General features: G+C 47.5%; 1 protein-coding gene and 1 long non-coding RNA gene across 3 annotated transcripts in view; one reads left to right on the forward strand and one right to left on the reverse strand.

The window, feature by feature from the left end:
* Positions 1–3,352: 3,352 nt before the first annotated feature.
* Positions 3,353–24,513, reverse strand: part of LOC120360782 (uncharacterized) — a 31,309-nt gene continuing 10,148 nt past the window's right edge. The window contains exons 4-7 of the long non-coding RNA XR_012518621.1: positions 22,935–23,510; positions 21,848–21,939; positions 15,865–20,907; positions 3,353–4,625 (exon numbers count right to left, since the gene is read on the reverse strand). This is a non-coding gene — a long non-coding RNA (uncharacterized LOC120360782). The remainder of the gene's footprint in view (positions 4,626–15,864; positions 20,908–21,847; positions 21,940–22,934; positions 23,511–24,513) is intronic.
* The window catches only part of KCNA6 (potassium voltage-gated channel subfamily A member 6), a 40,064-nt gene continuing 28,484 nt past the window's right edge, over positions 12,934–24,513 (forward strand). Inside the window, exon 1 of one of the 2 annotated variants that reach the window (XM_010330026.3) lies at positions 12,934–18,531. In XM_010330026.3, coding sequence (XP_010328328.1) covers positions 13,803–15,395 — 1,593 coding nt within the window. In that variant the 5' untranslated portion in view covers positions 12,934–13,802 and the 3' untranslated portion in view covers positions 15,396–18,531. The remainder of the gene's footprint in view (positions 18,532–24,513) is intronic. The other variant, XM_003942180.4, reaches the window with a different exon arrangement.

A 24,513-nucleotide genomic window follows, 5' to 3' on the forward strand; every position in this document is an offset into this window, starting at 1 on the left:
AACACTCAAATAAAAGAAAGGAGGATGCAGGGGTGGGGGAGAAGGTGGACTGCGAGGGGCTCAGGCCAGGCTTTCCCCTGCAAGAAGAAATGGATGACATGGATGTGCTCCAAAGAAGGGCAAGACGGGTCCCCTTCACCTTCTGCCTCACGTCACTCCTGGCCCCAATCCCCAAATGTCCCAGGAGGTCTATACGGAGTCCGTGTTCTCAGCCCATGGCAGCATCCTCACCCTCTCTGTTGTCAGGAGCCTGGCAGCCTCTGTAAATTGTGTCTGGGAGGAAATGAGACCCTTCTTACACAGGGCCATTTCCAGGCTTCCTGAACCACTGAGAGTGCTGGAGGAGGGGATGAATATTTTATAAAAGGCCATAAAACATAATTTGTTCCTTTGAGTGAATTAGAGACTGTAGTTAAAAAAAGAGAGAAGTTACCATCAGTGGACCAGGAGTTTTGCATTATTTAGCCCCAGCTATTTCATTACATCTGTAAAGCAGGAGAACCAGAACATTAAAATCACACCCTTTGCTCCTCAGGAAGGGAAACAGAATCTTAGAGACCCAAATGCCTGCAACATAGACTCACTAGGCAAGGAGCAGCGGCTCTCTGCCTGGAATGTGCTCACAGGGGTGACATAAATGCTTTGGATGGAAGCAGGCAACCAGCCTGTCCAGCTCACCACACTGCTCCCATCTAACTGCATCAAAGGGGGAAAGTTGAGACAGTGGACCTAGCAGGGTGTTCTTTTCCTGTTAGTATCTTCCCTAAGCTCCCCTTTCCTCCTCTCCTGAAGCAACTCCCTTTCCTTCTTCCAGACTGGAAGAGGAATTTGAGTCCGCAATAGAAAACAGCCTAAAAGCGGACATCAGATATCCCTGCTCTCCAGTCTCCGCATCCCATCAGGAATAGTGCCTTACAAGGAATGTCTTTGAAACCTTGCCTTCCCATCTTCTTCTGGGGACCTGTACTATTCAACAGATATTTAGTCTTCTCTAATTTCTTATCTTTTTCAACCACAGGCTTTTCCAAATTTCTGACTCTGGGAGAAAACTAATTTTTTTTTTTTTGATGCAAAGCAATTTAATTTCCTTTGCCTTAAGGTCTCCATCACAAACCATATCCTAGTCTTGGCCATTCTTAATAATAAAGTCCTTTAGTTTGTTTTCAGAACTAAAAATACCTTTTACCCCATGGATTCCACATCTACCAAAATAAGCAATAGATACGAATTTTAAAACTATGATTTCCTTAGCTGTGCCAGAGGTTCAAATCAATCTCTTGGGGAATTGTATTCAAAGAACTTGTGCTTCCTTCCAGTGGTAGAAGAGGCAGGCAAATATTTTCCCCATTTTTACAGAACATGCCCTGAAAGTCATGGCTTTTTTATTCTTCCATGGACTGGCGTTTGGTATTCCTTCCCTTTGTGCCTGCTATTTGGGGCAATTTCTGCAATTAGACATGGCTTTGTGTGTCTTTTTCAGCTCTCCTTCCATCACCCCACTCCTCCCCACTTCTCCACTTCTCTCTCTCTCTCTCTCTCTCTCACATTCTCTCTCTCTCTCTCTCTCTCTCTCTCTCTCTCACACACACACACACACACACACACACACACACGTGCAGCTGCACAGAATTTGCTTTTATTCCACCAGCGCCTTGAGAAGGATGGTGTTGCAGCTGAAAGGAGATCCTTTTGGACCTGTGTCATTCCTTATATCACTTGCGTAGTAACTGGTGCTCTCTGCACAGAAGCCACCTGGTCCTTTGTCTCTTCTTCCTGGTTGCTTGATCCTCCCTCTCTCCCTCATTGTTACTCATCAACTCACATTTATCAGGCACCTGCTTTGTGAAGGTTATTGTGCAAGGCCAGGCGAAGAAGGTATAATAACAGGGTCCTTGTTCTCAGGCTGCTTGGGGTCCATGAGAAACTTGTGATTCTCTCTGACCTGCCGCTTTGTCCTGGGAGAATTTGCTACTTATAACCTTCGGGGTAGAGTCCTGCTGAACATGAAATTAAGAGATCTGGATTTCAGTCATTATAGCCATTAAGACCATGGAAAAGTTATTTGCTCACTTTATACTCCTTTTCTGGCATCAGCAAAATTATGCAGTTGGTTGAGATGATTTTCACCCTCTCTCCTAATTCTTAATTTCTGTGATCTTATGTTCTTGTGTTCTATAACATACAAGTGCCTCAGAATGTGAGGCTTGGTGAGAAATGGGGTTTCGTGGTTAAATCCATTTGGGAAACATTGGGTTAAATAACGTTAAGGGATGTATCAGAGGCTTTACTATTCTAATGTCTATTGTGAACCTCTGAGACAAAGTGTAAGATTCTTAAGCTCATTTTATCGGGGTGGGTGTGTATACAAATCAAATCAATTTTTCATCAGACTAATTAATTTTCCTTCTGAGTTAAAGAATTTACATCTCTAGGCAGCTGGTTCTTTCATCGGGAATGGAACTACAGGGTGGAGCACTCTGTGTAAGTATCTATTAACATGGTGAGAACTAGAATTGTGTAGAATACAGTTTGGGAAGATGAAGAAAGAGCTTCCCACACGGGCTCTGGACTCAAGAATGTGCATTTTTTTGAAGTGTCTCACCATATCACCCAGGCTAGAGTACAGTGGCATGATCGTAGTCTTACTGCAGCCTCCAACCCCTCGACCAAAGCCATCCTCCTGCCTCAGTTTCCCATGCTGGGACTACAGGCATGTGTCACCATGCCTGGGTAACTTAAAACAAAATTTTTGTAGAATGGTTGCATTTGAAGCCTGCTCAGGTACTCACTGGCTCTGTGAGCTGGTAATTAAACTTCCTGTCCTTCTGTTCTCGTTTTTAAAAGGAGGCTAGGAAAATCTTCTACCTCACACCTCTTAGGAAAGTGCTTGGAATGCTGTATGCATTCACAAAATGCTTATCATTAGCTATTACTATCTTTAGTCAATATTTATTGAAAAGTTAATAAAGAAGGAAAATTACAACATTTTATCATGAACACTTAGCCACTGCCCATGACCCCTTTGGAGATGCAGATAGGACACCAGAGAGATAGCAGGTTGCTATCATTTCAGTGGTAGAGTTAGCTGAGAAAATGGACAAAAGTTCACACCAGTTCAATATAAACCAAGTGAAGATCTCTACAGAAAGCTGTGATAGGAGGAGAAGTAAGCAACAGGAAGAATGAAAAAGTTGGACAAAGGCTTTTGAACTTAATTTCATGATCCATGTTCAATTCTCTTTTCACAGCCATACTGTTGTATTTATCTTCCAAGTAGGAATGCAGGCAGGCATACTGGTCAGGAGAGACAGGGTTAGGCTACAGCAGCAAACAGTCCACAGAGCTTAGTGGGTTACAGCAAAGGACTATTTAATTCTCAGACTACATAGCCATTAATGGCATTCTTAGGGTTCTGCTCTATGTCTTTCTTTTTTCTTTTTGAGACGGAATCTCACTCTGTCACTCGGGCTGGAGTGTAATGGTGCAATCTCGGCTCACTACAACCTCTGCCTTCTGGGTTCAAGCAATTCTCCTGTCTCAGCCTCCCAAGGAGCTGGGATTACAGGCACCTGCCAGCATGCCTGGCTAACTTTTTGTATTTTTCGTAGAGATGGAGTTTCACTATGCTGGATTGTCTCTAACTCTTGACCTCGTGATCTGCCCGCCTCAGCCTCCCAAAGTGCTGGGATTACAGGTGTGAGCCACCCTGCCCAGCGTCTGTGTCTTTCAATCTGGGTTGTAGGCTGATGGTGTTACTACCTTCCCAAGTGCTATGGATCATTTCGGCGGAAGAAAAGAGCACTGGCAATTAAATGCTGCAGGCCAGATATGACACACAGCACAACTTATCAGCTGGGACCAGTCACGTGACCTTCACCCAACCATATGAAAACCAAGAAGGCTGCAATCTTACCATGCACCCTGAAGGTGAAAAGGCTGGAAATGTCTGTCAAATAGCAGCAATGGCTATCATTGTCTGGCATTAGGGTCACAAAATGTTTGTCTCCTCCAGGCAAAATACACTTAGGTACTCCCGAAAGAAGACAGCCTAAAAGTGCTACCCAGTCCTGGTGTCAAGCTGAAATGCTAGGGTCTCTTGTGGTGTGTAACAGTGTAGTTTTCACATTAGTGAGCCACATTTCTAATGTCCACATCAGCTGTGAATGTGGATAGTTTCCATGCTGAGACTTAAGCTCCAAAAAGATAAGTAATCTTTTCTCTCCTACAAGACAAGAAACGATTCATTCGAAGTGGGATAACTGCAATCGATATTCCCATTCAGGAATGGGGAAGACGGGCGAAGCACGGCAGGCACTGGTCTGTAACGATGCTGAAATCCTGTGAAACAGAATTCGACCCTCATTCGGCTGCCTGGGAGGAGATCCCAGCCCAGGGTTCTCTGCCCATGACTTCTCCCTCTGGAAGGTCTTCTTTCTGTTGCTTTCCTTGTTCCTATCAGAGATGGAAATTGCAGATGATATTGAGCAGGTTTATTGGACAGCTTCTTGTCCATAATAATTTAGGGGTTCAACGGTACTTTACATCTTGAAAAGTCATGAATGGTTTTGTCCAGGTCACAGTTTCTTTGGCAGGATGACTGTCTTAAAATCTTCTTCCTTAAGGACCTAGAAATAGAAATTCCATTTGACCCAGCAATCCCATTACTGGGTATATATCCAAAGGATTATAAATCATTCTACTATAAGGACACACGCACACGAATGTTCATTGCAGCACTGTTTACAATAGCAAAGACCTGGAACCAACCCAAATGCCCATCGATGATAGACTGGACAGGGAAAATGTGGCACATATACACCATGGAATATTATGCAGCCATCAAAAAAGATGAGTTCGTGTCCTTTGTGGGGACATGGATGAACCTGGAAACCATCATTCTCAGCAAACTGACACAAGAGCAGAGAATCAAACACCGCATGTTCTCACTCATAGGCGGATGTTGAACAATGAGAACACGTGGACACAGGGAGGGGAGCACTACACACTGGGGTCTGTTGGGGGAAAATGGGGGAAGAACAGGGGGGTGGGGAGGTGGGGAGAGATAGCATGGGGAGAAATGTCAGATATAGGTGAAGGGGAGGAAGGCAGCGAATCACACTGCCATGTGTGTACCTATGCAGCAATCTTGCATGTTCTTCACATGTACCCCAAAACCTAAAATGCAATAAAAAAGTCTTCCTAGGCTTTTTCTATGTGTTTAAGGCAGAACTACATGCTAGTAACCAGTAACCACACCCATGGTTACAGTTATCCCACAGTTATCCTATTCTAAATGAGCCTCTGTATGTTGTGCTATGGGATAGAGTCAGATAATTTGTCTTTTTTGTTTCTAAGTCTCTGAATTACAGAAATCCATATTCAAAACTGATGTAGAGACTAGAACATGTCACTCTTAAATATAAAAACATAAAAACTACAGGCTGGGTGCAGTGGCTCACACCGGTAATCCCAGCACTTTGGGAGGCCAAGGCAGGCGGATCACGAGGCCAGAAGTTCAAGATCAGCCTGGCCAATATGGTGAAACCCCATCTCTACTAATAATACAAAAAAAAATAGCCAGGCGTGGTGGCGCGTGCCTGTAATCCCAGCTACTCAGGAGGCTGAGGCAGGAGAATAGCTTGAACCTGGGAGGCAGAGGTTGCAGTGAGCTGAGATGGCGCCATTGCACTCCAGCCTGAGTGACAGAGGGAGACTACATCTCAAAACAACAACAACAACAACAAAAACAGTGACAAAACTACTGTACTAGTAGAGAACCTAGCATTTCAGCTTGATACTGAAACTGGGCAGGACTTTGGGGTTATCTTCCTTAGGGAATAAGTAAGTGTATTTTGCCTGTGGGAGCCATGGTTCTTCTCAATGTGAAACGAACAGCAGTAACTTGGATCTATATATCATCTGTGGGATGTTATAGCTTTAGACTTATTTTTTTCTCTCTCTTACCTGAGCCAATTTGCCCAGTTCATTAATTTTGGAAACAATAACTTCAATTAAACTTTTGCCCTAAGATGATTTATTCCATTCAGAGGAACTGATGATGGACATGACTGCCCTATGCTTGATTTGTTTCATGGCATGAGCGGAAGTACTCATCAATTTATCTTGTATAAAGAGCTTTTAAGTTTTGTTTACTTCTTTGTGGAATGAGAAGCAGCTGACTCTGTCTACCCTGAAAATCCCCACCTTTCTGAACTCTCTCCTGTCCATTTCATCTCTGCTTGCTAATTGGCCAGATCTTTTCTGAACTCATCAATATCTTGTACCACACTGTCACATGCAGCCAACAGTGGCCACCATACAATATAACAAGCTGTTTTTCAACCTTCTTCCTAGATACGCAAGATTTTAGGCATATCATCTGCCTTCTAAGTTATCACAGGTGACAGGTTTCCAAATTTTTTCCATTTGTAACATGGATTGCCTGCAATGGCCTCCTACAAAGTTTCTTCAATGTCTGTCATCCGGCCACAGAACCAATGTCACAAGTTTTAAGCTTTTACTTTCAGTAGCTACTTACTTCAGTTTGGATGGGCTTGATTCTGCTATGGGAACAAATCGATCCCCGAATAACCAGAGGATTAGAGCAATAAGGGTTTGTTTCTCACTCATGCTACTATTGCTTCAGCTGGAGGCCAAGCTTCCTGCCACCCACCTGGAACACACCTCAGTCTGACAGAGCAGCCACCATCTTGAATAAAGCTGGTCATTGTGACTGGCATGAAAAAAGCTCTGGGGGCTTTCCCATGAGGAATTAAATATTTTGGTTTAGAAGTGACACGCATCACATCTGCTTATAACTCACTGTCCAGAACTACTTGCCTGGTACCACACAGCCACTAATGAGTGAGAGAGTAAAATTCTCCCTGTTCCTGAAAAGTAGAGAGCTGGAGACATTTGGAAAACAGCATTAATGATTATCACAGGAAGGGAATTGGATGAAGATGCAGACTGCAAACTTAGGATACTAACAAGCTCTCTTGGGAGACTCCCCGGAGGATAAGGAGTTCGTTACAGATTTATTTCTTGGCATGGATAGTAATTTCCTGAGGCTGTTGATTGGTGTGGTACAGACGTCTAATGCGTTTCTTTTCTAATATACAGCTTCACTCAAGTGAAAGCTGGGAGATTTTTCTCTAGTGAATTATGGAACATCATCATCACCACCACTACTTTGTAATCGACATCATCATCCTCATTAAAAATTGGACAAAGCAGCTAATTATAAATAGTGCTTCTGTAGAGCATATGTGTTCGCATTTGTCCCCCCAACTCCATCCACGTGCTTACAGGGGAAGCCCAGGAGGAGGGAAATGGCCACAGTGCATCCAGAGACTAAATTAACATAAGGGAACTTCAGGCCGAAGTGTTGTGCTCTCAGGTGTCAGCAGGGCACATCAATTAGTTTCTGGAACCAGTGGGTGCTACTGCAGAAAATTAACCCTCAAAGTTCAAGATATCTGATTTCTTTTTAACGTAACACTCAGATGACCAAATTTGTGTGTGTGTGTGTGTGTGTGTGTGTGTGTGTGTGTGCGCGCGCGTGCGCGCGCGCAGAGGGAGGGAAACAAAAGGAAAATAGCAAAAATTGGCTGCAAAGTATAGAATTACCCAAACATCCATTTTTCTCCCTTTTTTTCATCAGGATTCAAAGCTGTCTTCTCACTCCAGCAGAAAAAGTAGGAGGAGGTTAAGAAGCGTCAACAAGACCCAGGCCCTGGGGAAAAGGGTGAACGAGGGAACCAGAAGAAGGGGTTTGGGCCGGGCGGAATGCTGTGTGTGGACAGAGGGGCTTCTATGTTCTTCCAGTTCTTCCACGAAGAACTGAAGGGTGAGGGCAGAGCCTCATCCAGAGTGAGACAGTGAGAAGAGGGACACGGGGTCAGACTCAGCACCCCTGCTTCTCACTGGCTCTGAGTGATTTGGATTCCACAATGGAAAGCTCAAGAGTGGGGTGGGTTGTCCTAGGGAGGGTGTGTGTGTGTGCTTGTGCACAAGCGTTACGTTGCTGTGTCCTCTCAGGAAGAGGTAAGGGAGCTGATCACTCGCCACCCCATCCTCACAGCCAGAGCCCTGTGGGTGACAGGGCCAGGAGGAGAACCATTCCCAGAGTTACACAGAGAAAGAGGAAAACTTCAGGGATCCTATTACCAGAGTGATGACAGTGCAGGCGTGTGCGCAGGTGTGTACACACACACACACACACACACACACACACACACACACTTAGAGCAAAGTAAAAATGTAAAACCTGGCAGATAGATCATTCATGATCACTTATATGCCTGGAACAGGTATATTTTAGAGCCTGCGGGAGAGGTCAGAATACAAATGGTTATCACATGATGCGTCATGTTATCTGTGCTCATCTTGTCGGGCGTGTACATCCATCCTTAGGTGCTTCTTCCCATGGATGCCCCCGACATGCTTCTGACCTGCTGTAGATCATGTGTGCCACTGGAAGACCATCGTGGCCCCAGGAGGATGGCGCCCTTGGGGTCTAGTCGCGGCTGTTGGTTTCCGGGGCCTCCCTGTCTCTTGGCTTTCCTTTGACCTCACTTACAACCCCTCAGCCTCCTTTGCCAGTTGCCCTTTCTCCTGACCTTGATCGGTAGATTGAGGACTGCTGTGAGGGACTCGGTTCTGGTCATTTCTCTTCATTGTCCGTATTCTGTTTCTCCAAAAGAACTTACTGCCATGAATTTATATCTTTCTAGATGTTTTAAATTCATAAATCGTAAATTTCTTGTTCATATTCCAGACCTGAATAAATAACTACCTCCTTGATGTCTGCATTTGCATGTGTAATTTGCCTCTCCAATTTAATACATCTAAAGGTGAGGTCTTGACACATCCCAACTTGTTTAACCCCTTGTCCTCTCTTTCTTAGTAAAGGGCAACACCTACCTACCTAGTTGCTCGAACCTGGCATTGGCTGCTTATTTCTCATGTTCTATCGGTGACCAATTCCTGCTGATTCCATATTCTAAACGTACCTCCTCAGTTCCTCTCACCTCCTCTCCACTCTTCCTTTCTCTGGCCCAAGTCAACGTCGTCTTTTCTTCAGACGACTGCAATTTTCTGATCTTTCTATTTCTTCTTCTACCTCTTCATAATTCATTCCCCTCACAGCCTCCAAGTAAATCACATCACATTTCTCCTCTGCTTGAAAACCATCATTGGCTTCATACCACCCTTAAGATAAAAACTGAACACCTCACCCTATAAGATGGTACCCTAGCTAATTCTTCAGTCTTTTTTTTTTTTTTTAATTCTTCAGTCTTAATCTTGCACCTCCCTTTTCCTTGCCCGTTCTACACCCAGCACAGGACCTTCTTTACGACCTTGAACATCCACGACCTTTCTAGCTCAGGGCTTTTGCACTTGGCAGTCCAGAATGCTCTTCTGTGCTTTTGGCACTGTGGCTTGCTTTATTTATTTATTTATTTATTTGACAGAGTCTTGCTCTGTCACCCAGGCTGGAGTGCAGTGGCACAATCTTGGGTCACTGCAACCTTCACCTCCCAGGTTAAAACAATTCTCCTGCCTCAACCTCCTGAGTAGCTAGGATTACAGGAACCTGCCACGATACCCAGAAAATTTCTGTATTATTAGTAGAGACAGAGTTTCGGCATGTTGGCCAAGTGGGTCTTGAATTCCTAACCTCAGGCGATCCACCTGCTTCCGCCTCCCAAAGTGCTGTGATTACAGGCGTGAGCCACTGTGCCAGGCTCCATTCTCCTCTTTTGATTGTCAGTTGAAATACCACCTCTTCAGAGGGAACTTTTCCAGTCACCCTTGCAAAATTGAGTCCCCAGGTTCATTTCTGACATGGTATCCCATTTATCCTCCTCAAAGCATTTACTGCAATTTGGAAATATCTTCCTTATTGTCTACTGTAAACATTTTCTGTCTAGAATGTAATTTATTTATTGCATGAAAATGTATGATTATCAAAGCAGATATTTTGTGTAGATCACTGCTAAATTCTCAGCACCTGACACCATGCTGGCACCCAGTAGCTGCTCAATAAATACTTTTAAAGTAAATGAATGACCGCTATGACCATGGTAAACATCTGAGTCTAGATAAATCCACAAAAAATAACATCAAAATCTGTGCTGGTATGAAACTGGTGCTTGGTGAATGCTGGGGAAGCAATCACCTGCCTCTGGAAGCCACTTGGCAGTGTCTATGGATAGAGTTGTGTCTTCCTTCACCTGGAAACTGGCATTTCTGAAGGTGTGATTGTACTCAACAGACACTTGGGAGAAGTGATCTAGGCATAGGGTTTTTCTTAAACTAAGAAATGAGTCTATTTCACAAAACAACTAAAAACAGAACTCTGATTCATGAATTTGCTCATGGCTTTTCCTTCTCAGGGGAACCTCCCCGGGCACAGTGAAACCTCTCTTGGGGCACAACCTCATGCTTGATGTGAAGGTAACCATGGAACATCAGCTCTGCCCGTAGGGTGGCAGGCAGCCCAGCCAGGCTTAACCCACGGGATACTCAAATGGAGGAGGTTCTTGACACCTTATCAGGGCGTGTACTCTTCTGCAGAATGCAGATGCCAGCCCATGCTTTGCCAGGGTTGGTTTTGAAGACTTATTGACCTAGTTGACAATCTCGTGAATAAGACTGGCAATGATGAAAACAAACCTACAGACGAATCATTCGTTACACATTCTGAAAACAAAACCAGAAAGAATCGTGGGTTAGTCAGTGTATGACTCATAAAATCATGAGAGGTGACTGGATGAAGGTAAAGAGTATCTTCTATATTGTATTTGTTGTTGGTTTCTTTTTCTTTTATTTCAAACTTTTTTTTTTTAAAACAGAGCAACTTTTGTGTGGCGTCTAAATTGCTTATTGACATAGCCTGTGAGTGAGAAAACTCCTCTGGATGACTCCGTGTACTTGCGTTCTCTCACTTCACTGAGACACGCAAGGTGAGAGAATGGAGTGGAGATGCATGAGACGGGCAAGCTGGCTGCTTTCCTGTTGTGATGTGGCTTGGAGGAAAAAGAACAAATGCCCCTTACTCAAGCTGTAACTCCCAGCCGGGCAGCATCAGAGGCCCAAGAAGCCACTCCCCACAAATTAATTAACTCCTTGGTTTAGGAACTAGGGACCTTCCTGAGGCTCTGCGTGCCTAGCTAGGCTTAACTTTCACCTCATTGTGAACTTTTCTTTATTTTAAAACTAAAACTCATGCCCAGAGGTGTAGATTTCAGATGCTGATGACACATATGTTGTATGAAGCAGCGTGTTAAACCACCACATATGCGCCAGAAAAACCTCACCCCTACATGCCCTGACTTCCCCTTACTGCAGATCCCCACAAAGGAAACCCACACCTTGACTTTGGAGAGCAGCCCACTTCCTTTCTTGGTGTTTGCTTTCTCACATCCATAAGCTTTCATAAAAAATCTTCTCTTTGCTGCTTTATGCTGTGATCTCTTTTGATTTTTATCCTGGGGGATCAAAAAAGTCCACAGGGTATTGGTACCAGAAATCAGCTGTACAAGCATAGAAGGGGAGCAGAGGCTGTTGCCTGGCTCAACTGGCCAGGAGAAAGACTGAAGAATGAGCACGCAGTGAGTTCTAAAGCCAGCATCTTTCTTACCCACTCAACCCCTGACCCCTTCCCGACACATCCAGGAGCCCTGGTTCTCTCTTTTCTCCAGCCCTCTGACAGTGAATGCTGCTGAGAACCACTGCGGTTTTAAAATACTCCGTGCAGTACAAAGAACCCTCAGAGGCAACTTGCGGTTTAAGGGCACCTTTGTGTGTCATTCTCATCACTAACCTCAACGAATGCATACTAATGATCTAATAATATGCACCAGAAGCTACACAAAAACACCTTGTAGTTGTCAGCCAATTTATTTTGGCTACAGCCAGCCAGAAAAGAGGAAACCGAGGCACAGAGAAGCAAATGTCAACCCTACCTGGAACTGTCAGTCTGAAAAGATCAGTTGAGTCTTCCCCTACCAGACCCCAACTTGTCTGGTCTGGTGAAGAAAGACAGAAATGAATGGAAAACCATTCTTATTCCCTTCTTGCTGGAGAGTTCGGGAGAGTCAACTGGTCCCTAACAACAAGTGCTGCCCTACTCAAATACTGCCAAAGGGATCTTTGTTGTAACGTGGCCTACCAGCAGAGGACATCTTTCTGGCAGGTATTCAATGCCCAGTAAATGTAGCTATTATTTTTTCAATCAACACTCTTACATACCCCTTTTCCACTCGCCCTCTTCTCCCTTTTTGGGGGTTGCCCAATAAGCAGAAATTCCAGATGCATCCCCTGGGGGTGGCTGGAAGCAAAGGATCCCCAGGGTGCCCTGTGTCCTGGGCTGCAGTGTCTCTGAGGTGCTTCCATCTTCTGGCTCCTTCCTCACTGGAGCTGTTGCCTCAGGCTCCCAGGACTCCGCCTGGAAAACTTCTGATGGGAAAGGAATTCATCGACTTGCCACCCTTTCTCTACCATCCCTTTGCAATTCTCGGAGAATTGCAGCCTCACCCTCCTAGGCTTGCAAAGGTAGAGGGAGAATTTTATTGGAATTTAAATTGGAAGCTCTCAAGACATCTCAAAAATACTTCCTCTATTTTTTTTTTTTTTTCCTGTAGATGCTGGAGAGGTTGGCAAACGGGTCTTCCTAAAGACAGAATATATGATTTAATGTTTTCTTTAGATTTCTGGATGAGTGGATGCACAGTGCTCTGTATCGTGTGGTGGGGCGGGGTGTGTCTTCTTATTGATGAAATACACTGCGCAGGTCAACTCGGTAAACCGAAATGAGAAAAGCCAATTGCGGGGGTGGAGGGGGTGTGGTATTAGGGTGCCGGCGCTTGTGGAGGGGGGCGTGAATGTGAACGTGTGAAAGGGAGAGGCGTGCCAGGAGAGCGCGGGAAAGCTTACTGGTGAGGCAAGTGTGCGTCTATTTCCATGGCGCCCTGGCTCGCGGCAGCCCCTGGCTGGGCGAGGGGTGTGATGTGGGAGTGGGGTGGGAGGGGGCAGCAGGCGGGGCCTGCCACGTCACTTGGAGAGTGTGTGTTGGGAAGGAAGGGCAGAGCGGAGAGCCGAGCCGCTGCAGCTGCGGCGGCGGCAGCGAAGCCTTGAGCCGCGGGGAGGTGGGTCCCCGCGCCAGGGCGCCGGGGCAGCCCAGGGCCCTGTGCGAGGCCTGCGGCGCGGCTCCCCGGGAGGAGGTGGCGTCTGTGGCGGCCGGAACTGCGACCTTGGCCGGACCCAGCCCAGCGGTGGACGCAGGGCGGAGGCCGAGCACAGCCAGGAGTCTTTGCCGAGCCGGAGGGAGGCGCATCTGGCGCTTCGGTACCAACGGGAGCCGGGGGTCCTGAGCGGCTGGAGGAGCGCAGCGGGGACTGGGAATAGCTAGACCGGCTGGAGGGCGGACCCCTGCGTTCCGGAGCTGGGTCTCAGGCACCTCTGGGGGCGAAGCCACGCGTCTTTTCGGGCAGCCAGTTTGACTCGCGCCTGTGTGCGGTTCCGGGCATCCCAGTAAGCTCTAGCTCCGGGGCGCGGGTGACGGGAAGCACAGAGCCAAATCCCTGCGCCCAGGTCACCTCCCCCCAGACCCAGCCTTGCGGGGACGGGGCTTCAGGGCTCACGGACCCGACAGCCAGGTCAGACCGCGAACCGGGAGGAGCGCGAGCCCCACCCTAAAGAGAGGGCGCAGCCGGGAGCTGGGGAGCGGGTGCCGCACTCCAGAGGTGGTGTCGTGGGCGCCGTCCTAGCGGCGGGGAGCGCACCACCGAGGGGACATGAGATCGGAGAAATCCCTTACACTGGCGGCGCCGGGGGAGGTCCGCGGGCAGGAGGGGGAGCAGCAGGATGCGGGAGACTTCCCGGAGGCCGGCGCGGGCGGGGGCTGCTGTAGTAGCGAGCGGCTGGTGATCAATATCTCCGGGCTGCGCTTTGAGACACAATTGCGCACCCTGTCGCTGTTTCCCGACACGCTGCTCGGAGACCCTGGCCGCCGGGTCCGCTTCTTCGACCCCCTGAGGAACGAGTACTTCTTCGACCGCAACCGGCCCAGCTTCGACGCCATCCTCTACTACTACCAGTCGGGGGGCCGCCTGCGGAGGCCGGTCAACGTGCCCCTGGACATTTTCCTGGAGGAGATCCGCTTCTACCAGCTCGGGGACGAGGCTCTGGCGGCCTTCCGGGAGGACGAGGGCTGCCTGCCCGAGGGTGGCGAGGACGAGAAGCCGCTGCCCTCCCAGCCCTTCCAGCGCCAGGTGTGGCTGCTCTTCGAGTACCCGGAGAGCTCGGGGCCCGCCAGGGGCATCGCCATCGTCTCCGTGTTGGTCATTCTCATCTCCATCGTCATCTTTTGCCTGGAGACCTTGCCCCAGTTCCGTGTAGATGGTCGAGGTGGAGGGAACGGTGGTGATGTGAGCCGCGTCTCCCCAGTTTCCAGGGGGAGTCAGGAGGAAGAAGAGGATGAAGAGGATTCCTACACATTTCATCATGGCATCACCCCTGGGGAAATGGGGACCGGGGGCTCGTCCTCACTCAGTACTCTTGGGGGCTCCTTCTTTACAGACCCCTTCTTTCTGGTGGAGACCCTGTGCATTGTCTGGTTCACTTTTGAGCTCCTGGTGCGTTTCTCCGCCTGCCCCAGCAAGCCGGCCTTCTTCCGAAACATCATGAACATCATTGACTTGGTGGCCATCTTTCCCTACTTCATCACCCTGGGCACTGAGCTGGTGCAGCAGCAGGAGCAGCAGTCAGCCAGCGGGGGAGGCAGCCAGAATGGGCAGCAGGCCATGTCCCTGGCCATCCTCAGAGTCATCCGCCTGGTCCGGGTGTTCCGCATCTTCAAGCTCTCCCGCCACTCCAAGGGGCTGCAGATCCTGGGCAAGACCTTGCAGGCCTCCATGAGGGAGCTGGGGCTGCTCATCTTCTTCCTCTTCATCGGGGTCATCCTCTTCTCCAGTGCCGTCTACTTCGCGGAGGCTGACGATGACGATTCACTCTTTCCCAGCATCCCGGATGCTTTCTGGTGGGCGGTGGTTACAATGACCACTGTAGGGTACGGGGACATGTACCCTATGACTGTGGGGGGCAAGATCGTGGGCTCGCTGTGTGCCATCGCCGGGGTCCTCACCATCGCCCTGCCCGTGCCGGTCATCGTCTCCAACTTCAACTACTTCTACCACCGGGAGACGGAGCAGGAGGAGCAAGGCCAGTATACCCACGTCACTTGTGGGCAGCCTGCGCCCGACATGAAGGCAACTGACAACGGACTTGGCAAGAGTGACTTCCCCGAGCCTAACCGGGAACGGAGACCCAGCTACCTTCCTACTCCACACCGGGCCTATGCAGAGAAAAGAATGCTCACCGAGGTCTGACCCATGCGGGCAGGGCCTGCAGGACGGGAGCACTGAGCTAACAGTCTCTTAGGCTTCCTTCTTCTTTTCACTACTCCAGCTTCAGTTGACTTCTTGACTCTGTCCCCTACATCCACTACCTGGCATCCAGGACCAAATACCTGGACTATCAACCTTGTTGCTTCATCCCTGCAGCATTCAAGGTTAATCCGTCTAAGTGACATTTTTGAAATTCCAACGGTGCCACCCAATCATGCCCATCTTCTGTCACATAGATGAGATATACATTCAGGTCTGACCTTCCCTCAAGACTGATTTTTCATGTCTGGGACTTGTAATATCTCTAGAACAGCAATGTCAACAGGATGGAAGCCGGCCATACCTGAGTCTTTGTTCTCTCCTTAGTGTCCTTTGCTTTGGGTCATGTGTGTTTCCTAGCTTCAGGCCACTTGGTAACTGGAAGAAGCTGGAGGACAGAAGCGGTACTCACCTTGCTGTTATCCCAGTGCTCCATAACACCCGCTGGGCATCCTGCAGATGACCCTTGGTAGAGTCTTTATTTGCATAGCCTCAAAATACGTTTTTCATTTCTAAACTTGGATGGAATTAGAGAAAATACAATCAAATTTTACCACTTGGAGGACACAGGGGTTAGCCCAGGACCAAAGGGGCCAATGGATTTTCCAAGGTGTGCCCCAGCCCAAGAGGCACTAGTGTCTGGTCAATGTTGGGTCCTCCCCACTCTGATCTCCTGACTCTCCAGCTTCCAGGAAGGTTACTTCTCAGAGCTACACCCTCTTTTTGTGCAAGTACCTTCCTGAGCAGAAGAACTGGAGAAAGGGAAGCAGAGTCAGGAGGAGGGTCTGAATAGAGTCAAGCAACTGGCTTGACCACAATCTGAAGCAAGGTGCCACTTAAACAGATACTGTTTTCTCAAAAGGGCAGAGGAATCCTGTTGCAGATGGCAGCCTTTCCCCCAAGTTTTCTCTAGCCCTGTACCTTGCTTCCTGGGAATAGGATTTAGGATTGCTGTTGAAGGCTTCCTCAAGCAAACTCCAGCTTAAAGCCCCAGACATTGGGTAGCAGCATGGGTTTCTTTCCATTTTGTGGGCATCAAATACGTGGTTTAGAATAAGGAACAAGCATTACTCCTTTGCCAACAGCCTCACTCTAAGAGGCTTTTTTGCTGAGTCAAGCAAACACTTGCCTGCTCTGCCCCTTGGAGCTGCATTTGACCTGCTCTCACTGGTAAGGTGACGTGGTGGCGTTCCCACTTGATCTAAGCCATTTTCTCTCATTTTGAGACCACTGCCATCTGTCCACCTGCCCACCTCCACTCTTTTCTCTCTCAATAACATTGCCATTTGTTTTTTGCCTTTGATAAACTGTGATGTACTGTTCTGAGATCTTTTGGGTGCAGTTCTGAAACTGAAAGGACTGTTAACATGCTTTTAATTTTATATCTATGCTTTCAGACTCTGATGATAATTTTTTTAAAAAAATTATTTTCTCGAAGAGCAACTTACAATAGGACAGCCTTACGAGGGTTTGCTTGAGAGGCAGTGTGGCTTCTATGAGTGCCAGATCTAAATCTCGATCTTGCCCCAGCTTTACAGGGTAACTTGGGTCCACAGTCCCTCTTTGTGCCTCAGTTTACCCACCCATTAAATGGGAACATTACTGTCTTCCCCTCCCTACCTCACGGGGCATGCTTGGGAAGCTGGGGACATTGCTATGCAAATGTGTGAATCTTAGTCACGGATTTGATTTTTAGTTCTCCCTGTACCCCACAGGCAAGGCCTTCCTCCTGAGTTCCTGCCTGGGATCCCAAGCCTAAGAATAGGCATTAGGGAGCATTAGCTCCCTAAATCCCTCCTTGGCCTCTTGGACTGAGTTCCTCAGCCTTTCTTCTTACCCTTCAGACAGGAGGGTTCTCTTTAGATGTATTCAGGGGGATCCTTCCATGGCTGGAGGTCACCTTGACTGGGTACTTGGCTTCTCCATGCCTGAAATACAGCAGAAGACACAGGTGTTTATGATGCAAAAACCTGCTCTGAGGTCAGAAAGTGCGAGTTTTCCAAAACCTCTCTCATTCCTGCTGGCTATCTGGGGGAAGAGGAGAAGAGCCCATTCCAGAGGCAGAAGGGAAGCCCCTAGCCGAGGGTAAAGGTTGGGACATATATGCATGTATCTCTGTATATGTGTATGCAATCATCCTCATCACCATCCCTGAGAAAACATTTCTTTTTCAAGTCAGAGCACGCCTGAAAGGGTTTGTGGAGAGCCCAGCTCACCAGGGACTCTGGTTGCCGTAGCAACCTTCCAGACTGTTCTCTCTATCTTCTGCTTTGGGCATCCAGGGAGACCAGGGGACTACATCTTCCCAGCTTCTCAAATGGGAGCACCTCCCACATAGTGGTTTAGGGGCTGGGAGTGCCGGGACAGGGATGTGGGACTTTTGGAAAATGAGGAGGAAGCCCCAAAGCTTCCTGTCTGGACTTTCCTTCCTAGTTTCCCCACCCAGTCACTGAAGCTGCCTCGTCTTACTCCTGATTCTTCAGAAATTGAATGTTAAGCAACTGCCCAGTTAAACCAACATCAATATTAATTTTTTCGGGCTGCCGAGGGAAGTCCTTCGAGGGGACAACTTATCCTTGGAGTGGCAGCCAGGCTGGGCCACACCAGGAGTGGTAACAGTCTTAGGTATCATGGAGTTCCCGTCTCCGCACACACAGGCTCTTCTCACCTCCACGAGAGACGAAGAATTGCAATTTCTTCTTCCCCGGGAGCAGTCTTTCTAGCTCCTGGGAGGAATCTCAAAGATCTTTCTTCTTAAGACATCGAAGAAAAACTGAGAGGCTATAGCTCGACCTAGTTTCTGGGAAGAATTTTATCAAGTGATGCTTCTCTGACCCTGAGCCTCTTTATTTGGATTTTGTATCCTGAGCACCAAGAGAATATGCACCCTGTGTTGCCTGGACAGCTGGGGGGGTGATTCACAGACACCAGGAAAGGAAGGGTCCAAGCCGTTGCCACACTTGACTCAAGCCGGCAAGAGCTCCCAGAGGACTTCCTGGAACTGCCAGCCTCAGCCTGAGACACGGGATATTCATCCCCAAGAAGCGAGGAGGGATAGCTGGCCGCCTTTGCAGGTGAGGTAGGTTCTACTGGAGGGGAATTTCATTTTTGGCTCAATCCTGCAGGCAAAATTAGAATGGGGTGGGGAGAGAGAGAAGGTGGGGGAGCACGCATCTGGAGAGATGCAAGTTTTTCTTTCCCCTTCCCTCAGGGGCTACCTCAATTTTTCTGTGTACTTTTCTTTGACTCTATCAGCTTCAGTTTCCTTTTCCTCTGTTTCTGTCCCCTTGATGCTGTTGGCCTCTTTAAAACGTCGCTCTTTATCTGTGCATTTCCCCCTTACCTTCTTTTCATTCTTACTGTCTCTGCCCCCTTCTCTAGCTTTCTTCCTTCTGGTTTACCCCTTTGTTTTACTCTCTTCTTCCTTCTGTGTGTGTCTTCCTGCCTATCTTTCTCCCTCTCTGCACCTTGTTAGCGGCTGGGAACACCTAGAAGGTTAGCGTCAACCTTGAACTTGCACGTTGAACTCTAGGACAGCCGTGCTCGCTAAGGTCTGTCTACAGCAGGAGGATTCTGCTTTTTCCTGACTTCTCACTGCCATTCTTTCCTGCCATGCTCACCTCTTGAGGGCAAGTCCTACACCTGCCAAGCAAGATGAGACTGCCGTGGGCTTAGAAAAATGTCTCTCAGAAATGTCCTGAACCTGCAAGGATAAATGAGAGAAGGCAGGCTGGGAGGGAAAGAATGACCCTGAGAAGTCTCAGATGAATCCTCTGCTGAGTAGCCCTGGACCACCTCAGGATCCCTAACCTCAGAAGGCTGGCAGAGAGGTCAAAGACAGAGGAACAGTATAAACAGTCAAATAAACAGAGAAAAGCGGGCTTAGGAGGCAGGCATAAGGTGGGAGTTAGCATGGAAAAAGCCTTAGCTCAGAGATGGCCTTAGAACTGGCCTTAATTCACTTGAAGGTTTTGTTAGCATCTGGCTGTCTCTCTCAGGTACTGAAGGCAGAACAAAAGGAAAGGACATAAATCTCAGTGGTGCAAGGTGCAGGAAATACTCCTTGACAGGAGGATTACGATTCACCAGCCAGTCCCCAGAGAGAATTGATGGACCCCTTGCTAGAAGTCTTAGAGCTTGGGCTAGCTCCCACCTGCAGCAGGACATCGGGACCGCCTGGGGGGCCCCTAGGGGGTTGAAGGTTGTGCTATTACTATTGGCCCCAGGTAACTTTTAGGGGGTAATAGAAATGCTCTAAACAGGATTGTGATAATAATCATACAACGCTAAAAATTGAATCCCCAAATCATTGAATTGTGGGGAAAAAAAAAGAGAAAGCAATGAATCTAATAATCTGGGAGTTTTGTATCTGGGCTAGGAGAACGGGTTGGTTTTATAAATCTAGAAGTTTAGCATGTCTAAAAATGGACCAGACAATATCTAGAATAGAATGACAGTTTTTTTCTTCTGCCACATGGGGATCCTTTCGAGCTCACATGCAGCTGATCCTTGCTATCCACGCACAATACCATGAACTGGTGTGTGTGTGCGTGTGTGCACGCGTGTGTACACATGTGTGTGCACGTGTGTGTGTGTGTGCACGCGTGCTTCATTTTGACATCAAATTGTTGCGAGGTTTACATGCTTTTTTCATTTGTTTCCTCTAAAGATATGGCATGCCATTTTTTTTTAAGTAAGTGCAGGGCATAATTAGCATACATTGAACTATAATATATATGTTGAACATTATTCCTTATTCATTATACGGTCTTTAGCTTGCCCAAGGAACTTACATTTTGTTGGCAAAAACAAAACAAAACAAAAAACTCCAAGAAAAGTTCCCATAAACCCAAAACCCCACTAAATCCCTGCACTTATAAACTCAGAATTCCTTAATAGCGTAGGGGCCAAGGTTTTATTTATTTATTGACTCTGGTTATTATTTTATTTTTGAATTTTACTGTTTTGTGGGTACATAAAGGTTTTATTTTCCCTGCCCCCTCCCCACACACCCCTACAGTGGTCACTGATGCTTAACTGCCCTACGAGGGGGTCTCAGAGGTCTCTGGTGCTTTGGGTAAACAAAGGAAGTGGGAGGGAACAGCCTGCATTTGTCTTACTGAGCCTTTCAATGCTTCTCTCCCAGACTGCTCTCCTCTTGGCCATCTTCACCTCGTGTCCCGCCCCCCGCATCCCTCCCTTCCCTCCCCTTGCTGCTTTCCTCAGATGCACCAGCCAGTCCTGCGGCTTATCATTCCTGCTGTCCGCTGGCTGAGCCCTCGCTTGCGGCATTCCGTCTGCCTGCAACTCGACATACGTTCCAAGATAGATTCCCAGAGAGCGTGGTCCTCCCAGGACAATCTGGCTGGAGCTGCCATCCCAGCTCACATGGGTTTTGACTGCATGTTATTGCCGTGGGAAGGAAAGTGTGCTCCAATCTTCCTTGTCACGGTCACTTAGAGGAGGAAAAGAAATGCATTTACTAGGTGGTAGGAGTTCCTCTCTGCCTCACTTCCTATTTTGCCTCGGGTTGCTAGCTCATGGCAGAATAAGGTCTGGAGCTTGGCAATTGGCCGGGAGAGGGATCTTCCCAGACACTGGCCGTGGGGAAGAAAGACAGACGGGCTCTTAGCGTCTCATCTTGCCAGGTCTCCTGATGAACCACTTTTCTGTTCTGGGCTTGAGGTCTCTTCGGGGTTTGTCATGTTTTTCACATCCCTTTGCTCGGAACTGGAGAGAGTATTTCACCCTGCCCCTTGGTCTTCACTGGGTACCTTAAAGGGGGGAGTGGAAACCTATCAACGGCCGCCTTTGAAGGGTTATCAACGGGGCTGTGGGGTTTGAGGCACATAGTAACAACAGGAGAGTGACTTCCTAATTTTCAGAACAAAAGAGGAAAGGTTTTGCTGCCCTACAGAAAGCATCATTCACACTGATCTAACCTTGGCTATCACTGGACCTGTCTGGGGCCTAACCCTGCTGGGATTTATTAAGAAAAAATATATTTTTTAAACCCAACTCCAATCTCATCATTGTTACCCTAAAGAGAATTCCTCATTCCTCGGTCACGAGACTCAGCAGATATACTTTGCCTCCTCCTAGAAAACCTTTTGGAATCTTAAGCAGCTTCTGCTGCAGGCTGCAAGGAACGCAGACAGACCCTGGCTCTTTGGTGAGAGCAAAGCCGACATTTCAAAAGGAAATTGCAGCCACGCAGTCTGCTGGCGCTGCTATTTTTGACATGCTTGCTGTTCTCTCAGGGCTTGACAACCGCTGTCTCCAGGAGACAGACAAACCTGCTCTTGGCAGCAGAGACACTGCTTTGAAAAAGAGCATAGGAAGACAGCCCTGCAGTTGGGAGGGGCGGGGAGGACGTGCTGCTGGAAGTGAGGTACCTGGTAGCGGGGCCGCAGATCTGAGGCTGCAGGATTTATCCTCACCCAGGGAATCCTGACCCTGCATTGCATCCTTCCCAGTGGGAGTAGTCCTAGCAAGAATAAGAATAGCATCGTTCATTTACACAGCATTTTCAAACACGTTCAGTGTTTTCAGACATCTTGCTATTTAACAAAGGGGTCAAGAGCCCAGTTGCTGGAACCAGATCGTCGCGGTTCAAATCCCTCCTTTGATGGGTGACATTGGGCAAGTTATGAAAGTGTTCTGTGCCTCAGTTTCCGTCTCTGTCAAATGGGGGGTTGTGACAGGACCAATCTCAGAGCTATTTTGAGGATTAAATGAATTAACATATGTACAGTGTTTAAATGTATAATGTCAGCTGTTATTATCATCCTACAGCAATGAACTGAGGTAGGCTAGACTTTGTTTTTTCTTTGGCAGATAAGAAAATTGAAGCTCAGAGGGATTGTGGTATGTTTAAGGGCACACAGTAATGTGTGGTTCATCCTCTTCTGGGGAGGTGGAACAGAATGGAATGCAGCGAGGGTCTAATTGCTATAGGGCAAGAAGAGAGAATGAAGCCATAGCTCCTAAATGTATATATAGGCTTCTGTTTATGTGCCAGCTTGTCTCTGATGGAACAGCAGTAGGCATCTTGTGTTTTTACCCCCATGGGTCTCTGAAAGCACACACACACATGCATATACATACATATATATATACACACATACGTCTATACACAAATACACATACACACATATACACACACGCAAAACCACATAGACACACACATATATACACACACAAACATCTATATACATATGCACACATATACACACATATATGCACACACAAACACACACATATACACATGTATGCATAGGCACACATATACACACATATGCATGCTTATGCATACATCCACATGTATACACACACATATATGGTGCTATATATTAGATATGTATGTAGCGCATATATGTGGAATATCTTTCTATGGAGCCCTTCCTTACCACCATCACTGATCTCTCTCTCCTATTTTAACATTTTCAGTGGTTGACACTCACTAGAGTTTTCCTCACGTACCTGCTCATGCCTTCTTCCTTGGGACGAACGCAGGGTCTTATAGTTAGCAGGAGGGCAGAAGCCATGAGCCAGACCCTGACCCGGAGTTTTCCTGCACTGTTCCAGTGGCTTTCAAACTTCCACTGCCCTGGTCCTCATCCTCAGCATCCGGTCTGTTCCCTAGTCACCTTCAGGTCCCCCTTTGCGGGAGGGGGCACCCTTTAACCTTCCGTGGGAGTGTTTCAGCTTTCCTGCCCTCTTTTAAGCTGGAGGAGACAGGAGGCCCTAGAGTTGGAGGAAACCAGCTTTCCTTCCCTCGTGGGTCTCCCTTTGCCTCCACTCCACCTAAAGAGCATTTATGACGCCTCTTGTTCGGGGTCTTGGTGCGGGCCAGATTGCTGTCTTCAGCCTCAGCTCACTGCCGTAGCCACTATGGCTTCTTACAAAGGTCCCATCCCAGGGCAAGGTGACGTGGCTGCCCTCATGTTTGAGGATTCTGAGCATGCTGGCTTGCTTGCCTTTGGAGTTGGAGAATTGGTCTGAATCATGTTTATTAGCTGTACCTCATTTAACCTCTCCAAGCTTCAGTTTCATCATCTGCAAAATAAGGAAGCTAACATCACTTGCCTTACACAGTTGCTGTGAGGCTCAGAAGAGGCAGCCAGTGAAAAGCTTTAGCAGGAAATAAACTCTCAGCAAAGCGTGGCTCTTCCCTCTGCCAATCAGCAGAGGGGCCCTTAGAGACACCAAATACCCACCTGAGAGTGGGGCCGAAACTATCTGCCTGTCAGAGAAAGGCAGGGCCCTGCTGACTGCAGTTTTGTTCTCTGAAACAAACATTCAAATGAAATATGACATAAAAAACAGACTCAGGATAGCTAGCTATTTTTACCAGAAGGCTCTTTGCCTAGAGGATTCACAGCAGAATTTCTTTAAATAATTGCACTTACGATGTGATTTAATATACAGAAATATAATCTGAATATATCTTGAAAGAATAGGATGGTTACACTGGTAATATGTATATATTTTAACAAAGTTTGTTTCCAGCCAAACTAGAATGAGAATTCTCACTTAACCCGTCCCTGGAGCCCTAGAGCATTGCAGAGGGTGGTGTTGAGGGTCACAGATGGAGGGGGCAGTGAATGCCTCTTTATGAAGGAGGATGCTGATGCGGAGAAGTGAAATAATTTGCCCAAGATCACACAGGAAATTAGGGGCAGAGCTGTGCCTGGGACCCAGGTTTCCTGACTCCAACTCTAGCATATTTTTCCATGGGAAATGGAACTGTAAGGATTATCCAAACACACTGCACACACACACACACACACACACACACACACGTAAAAAAAAAAAACAAAAAACTACATATTCGTTTTCAATCCAATCAAACTCCTTAGCAGAGCAAACCCCTTAGCAGAGCTGCCCATAGACGATGGAATTAAGTGAATTTTAATTTTGCCTTTCCCTCCCCTGAGTTTCCAGGGCACAGAGGCAGTGGGCCTAGCTAGAGATGCCCAGAATCAGATGACCCGCTTCTGGATTTTTAAGGAAGTACTAATGACAGAGGACTAGTGCAGGCCACAGGTATTTAGCACTG

The sequence above is a fragment of the Saimiri boliviensis genome, chromosome 7, assembly GCF_048565385.1.
Source record: "Saimiri boliviensis isolate mSaiBol1 chromosome 7, mSaiBol1.pri, whole genome shotgun sequence".
Taxonomy (NCBI): domain Eukaryota; kingdom Metazoa; phylum Chordata; class Mammalia; order Primates; family Cebidae; genus Saimiri; species Saimiri boliviensis.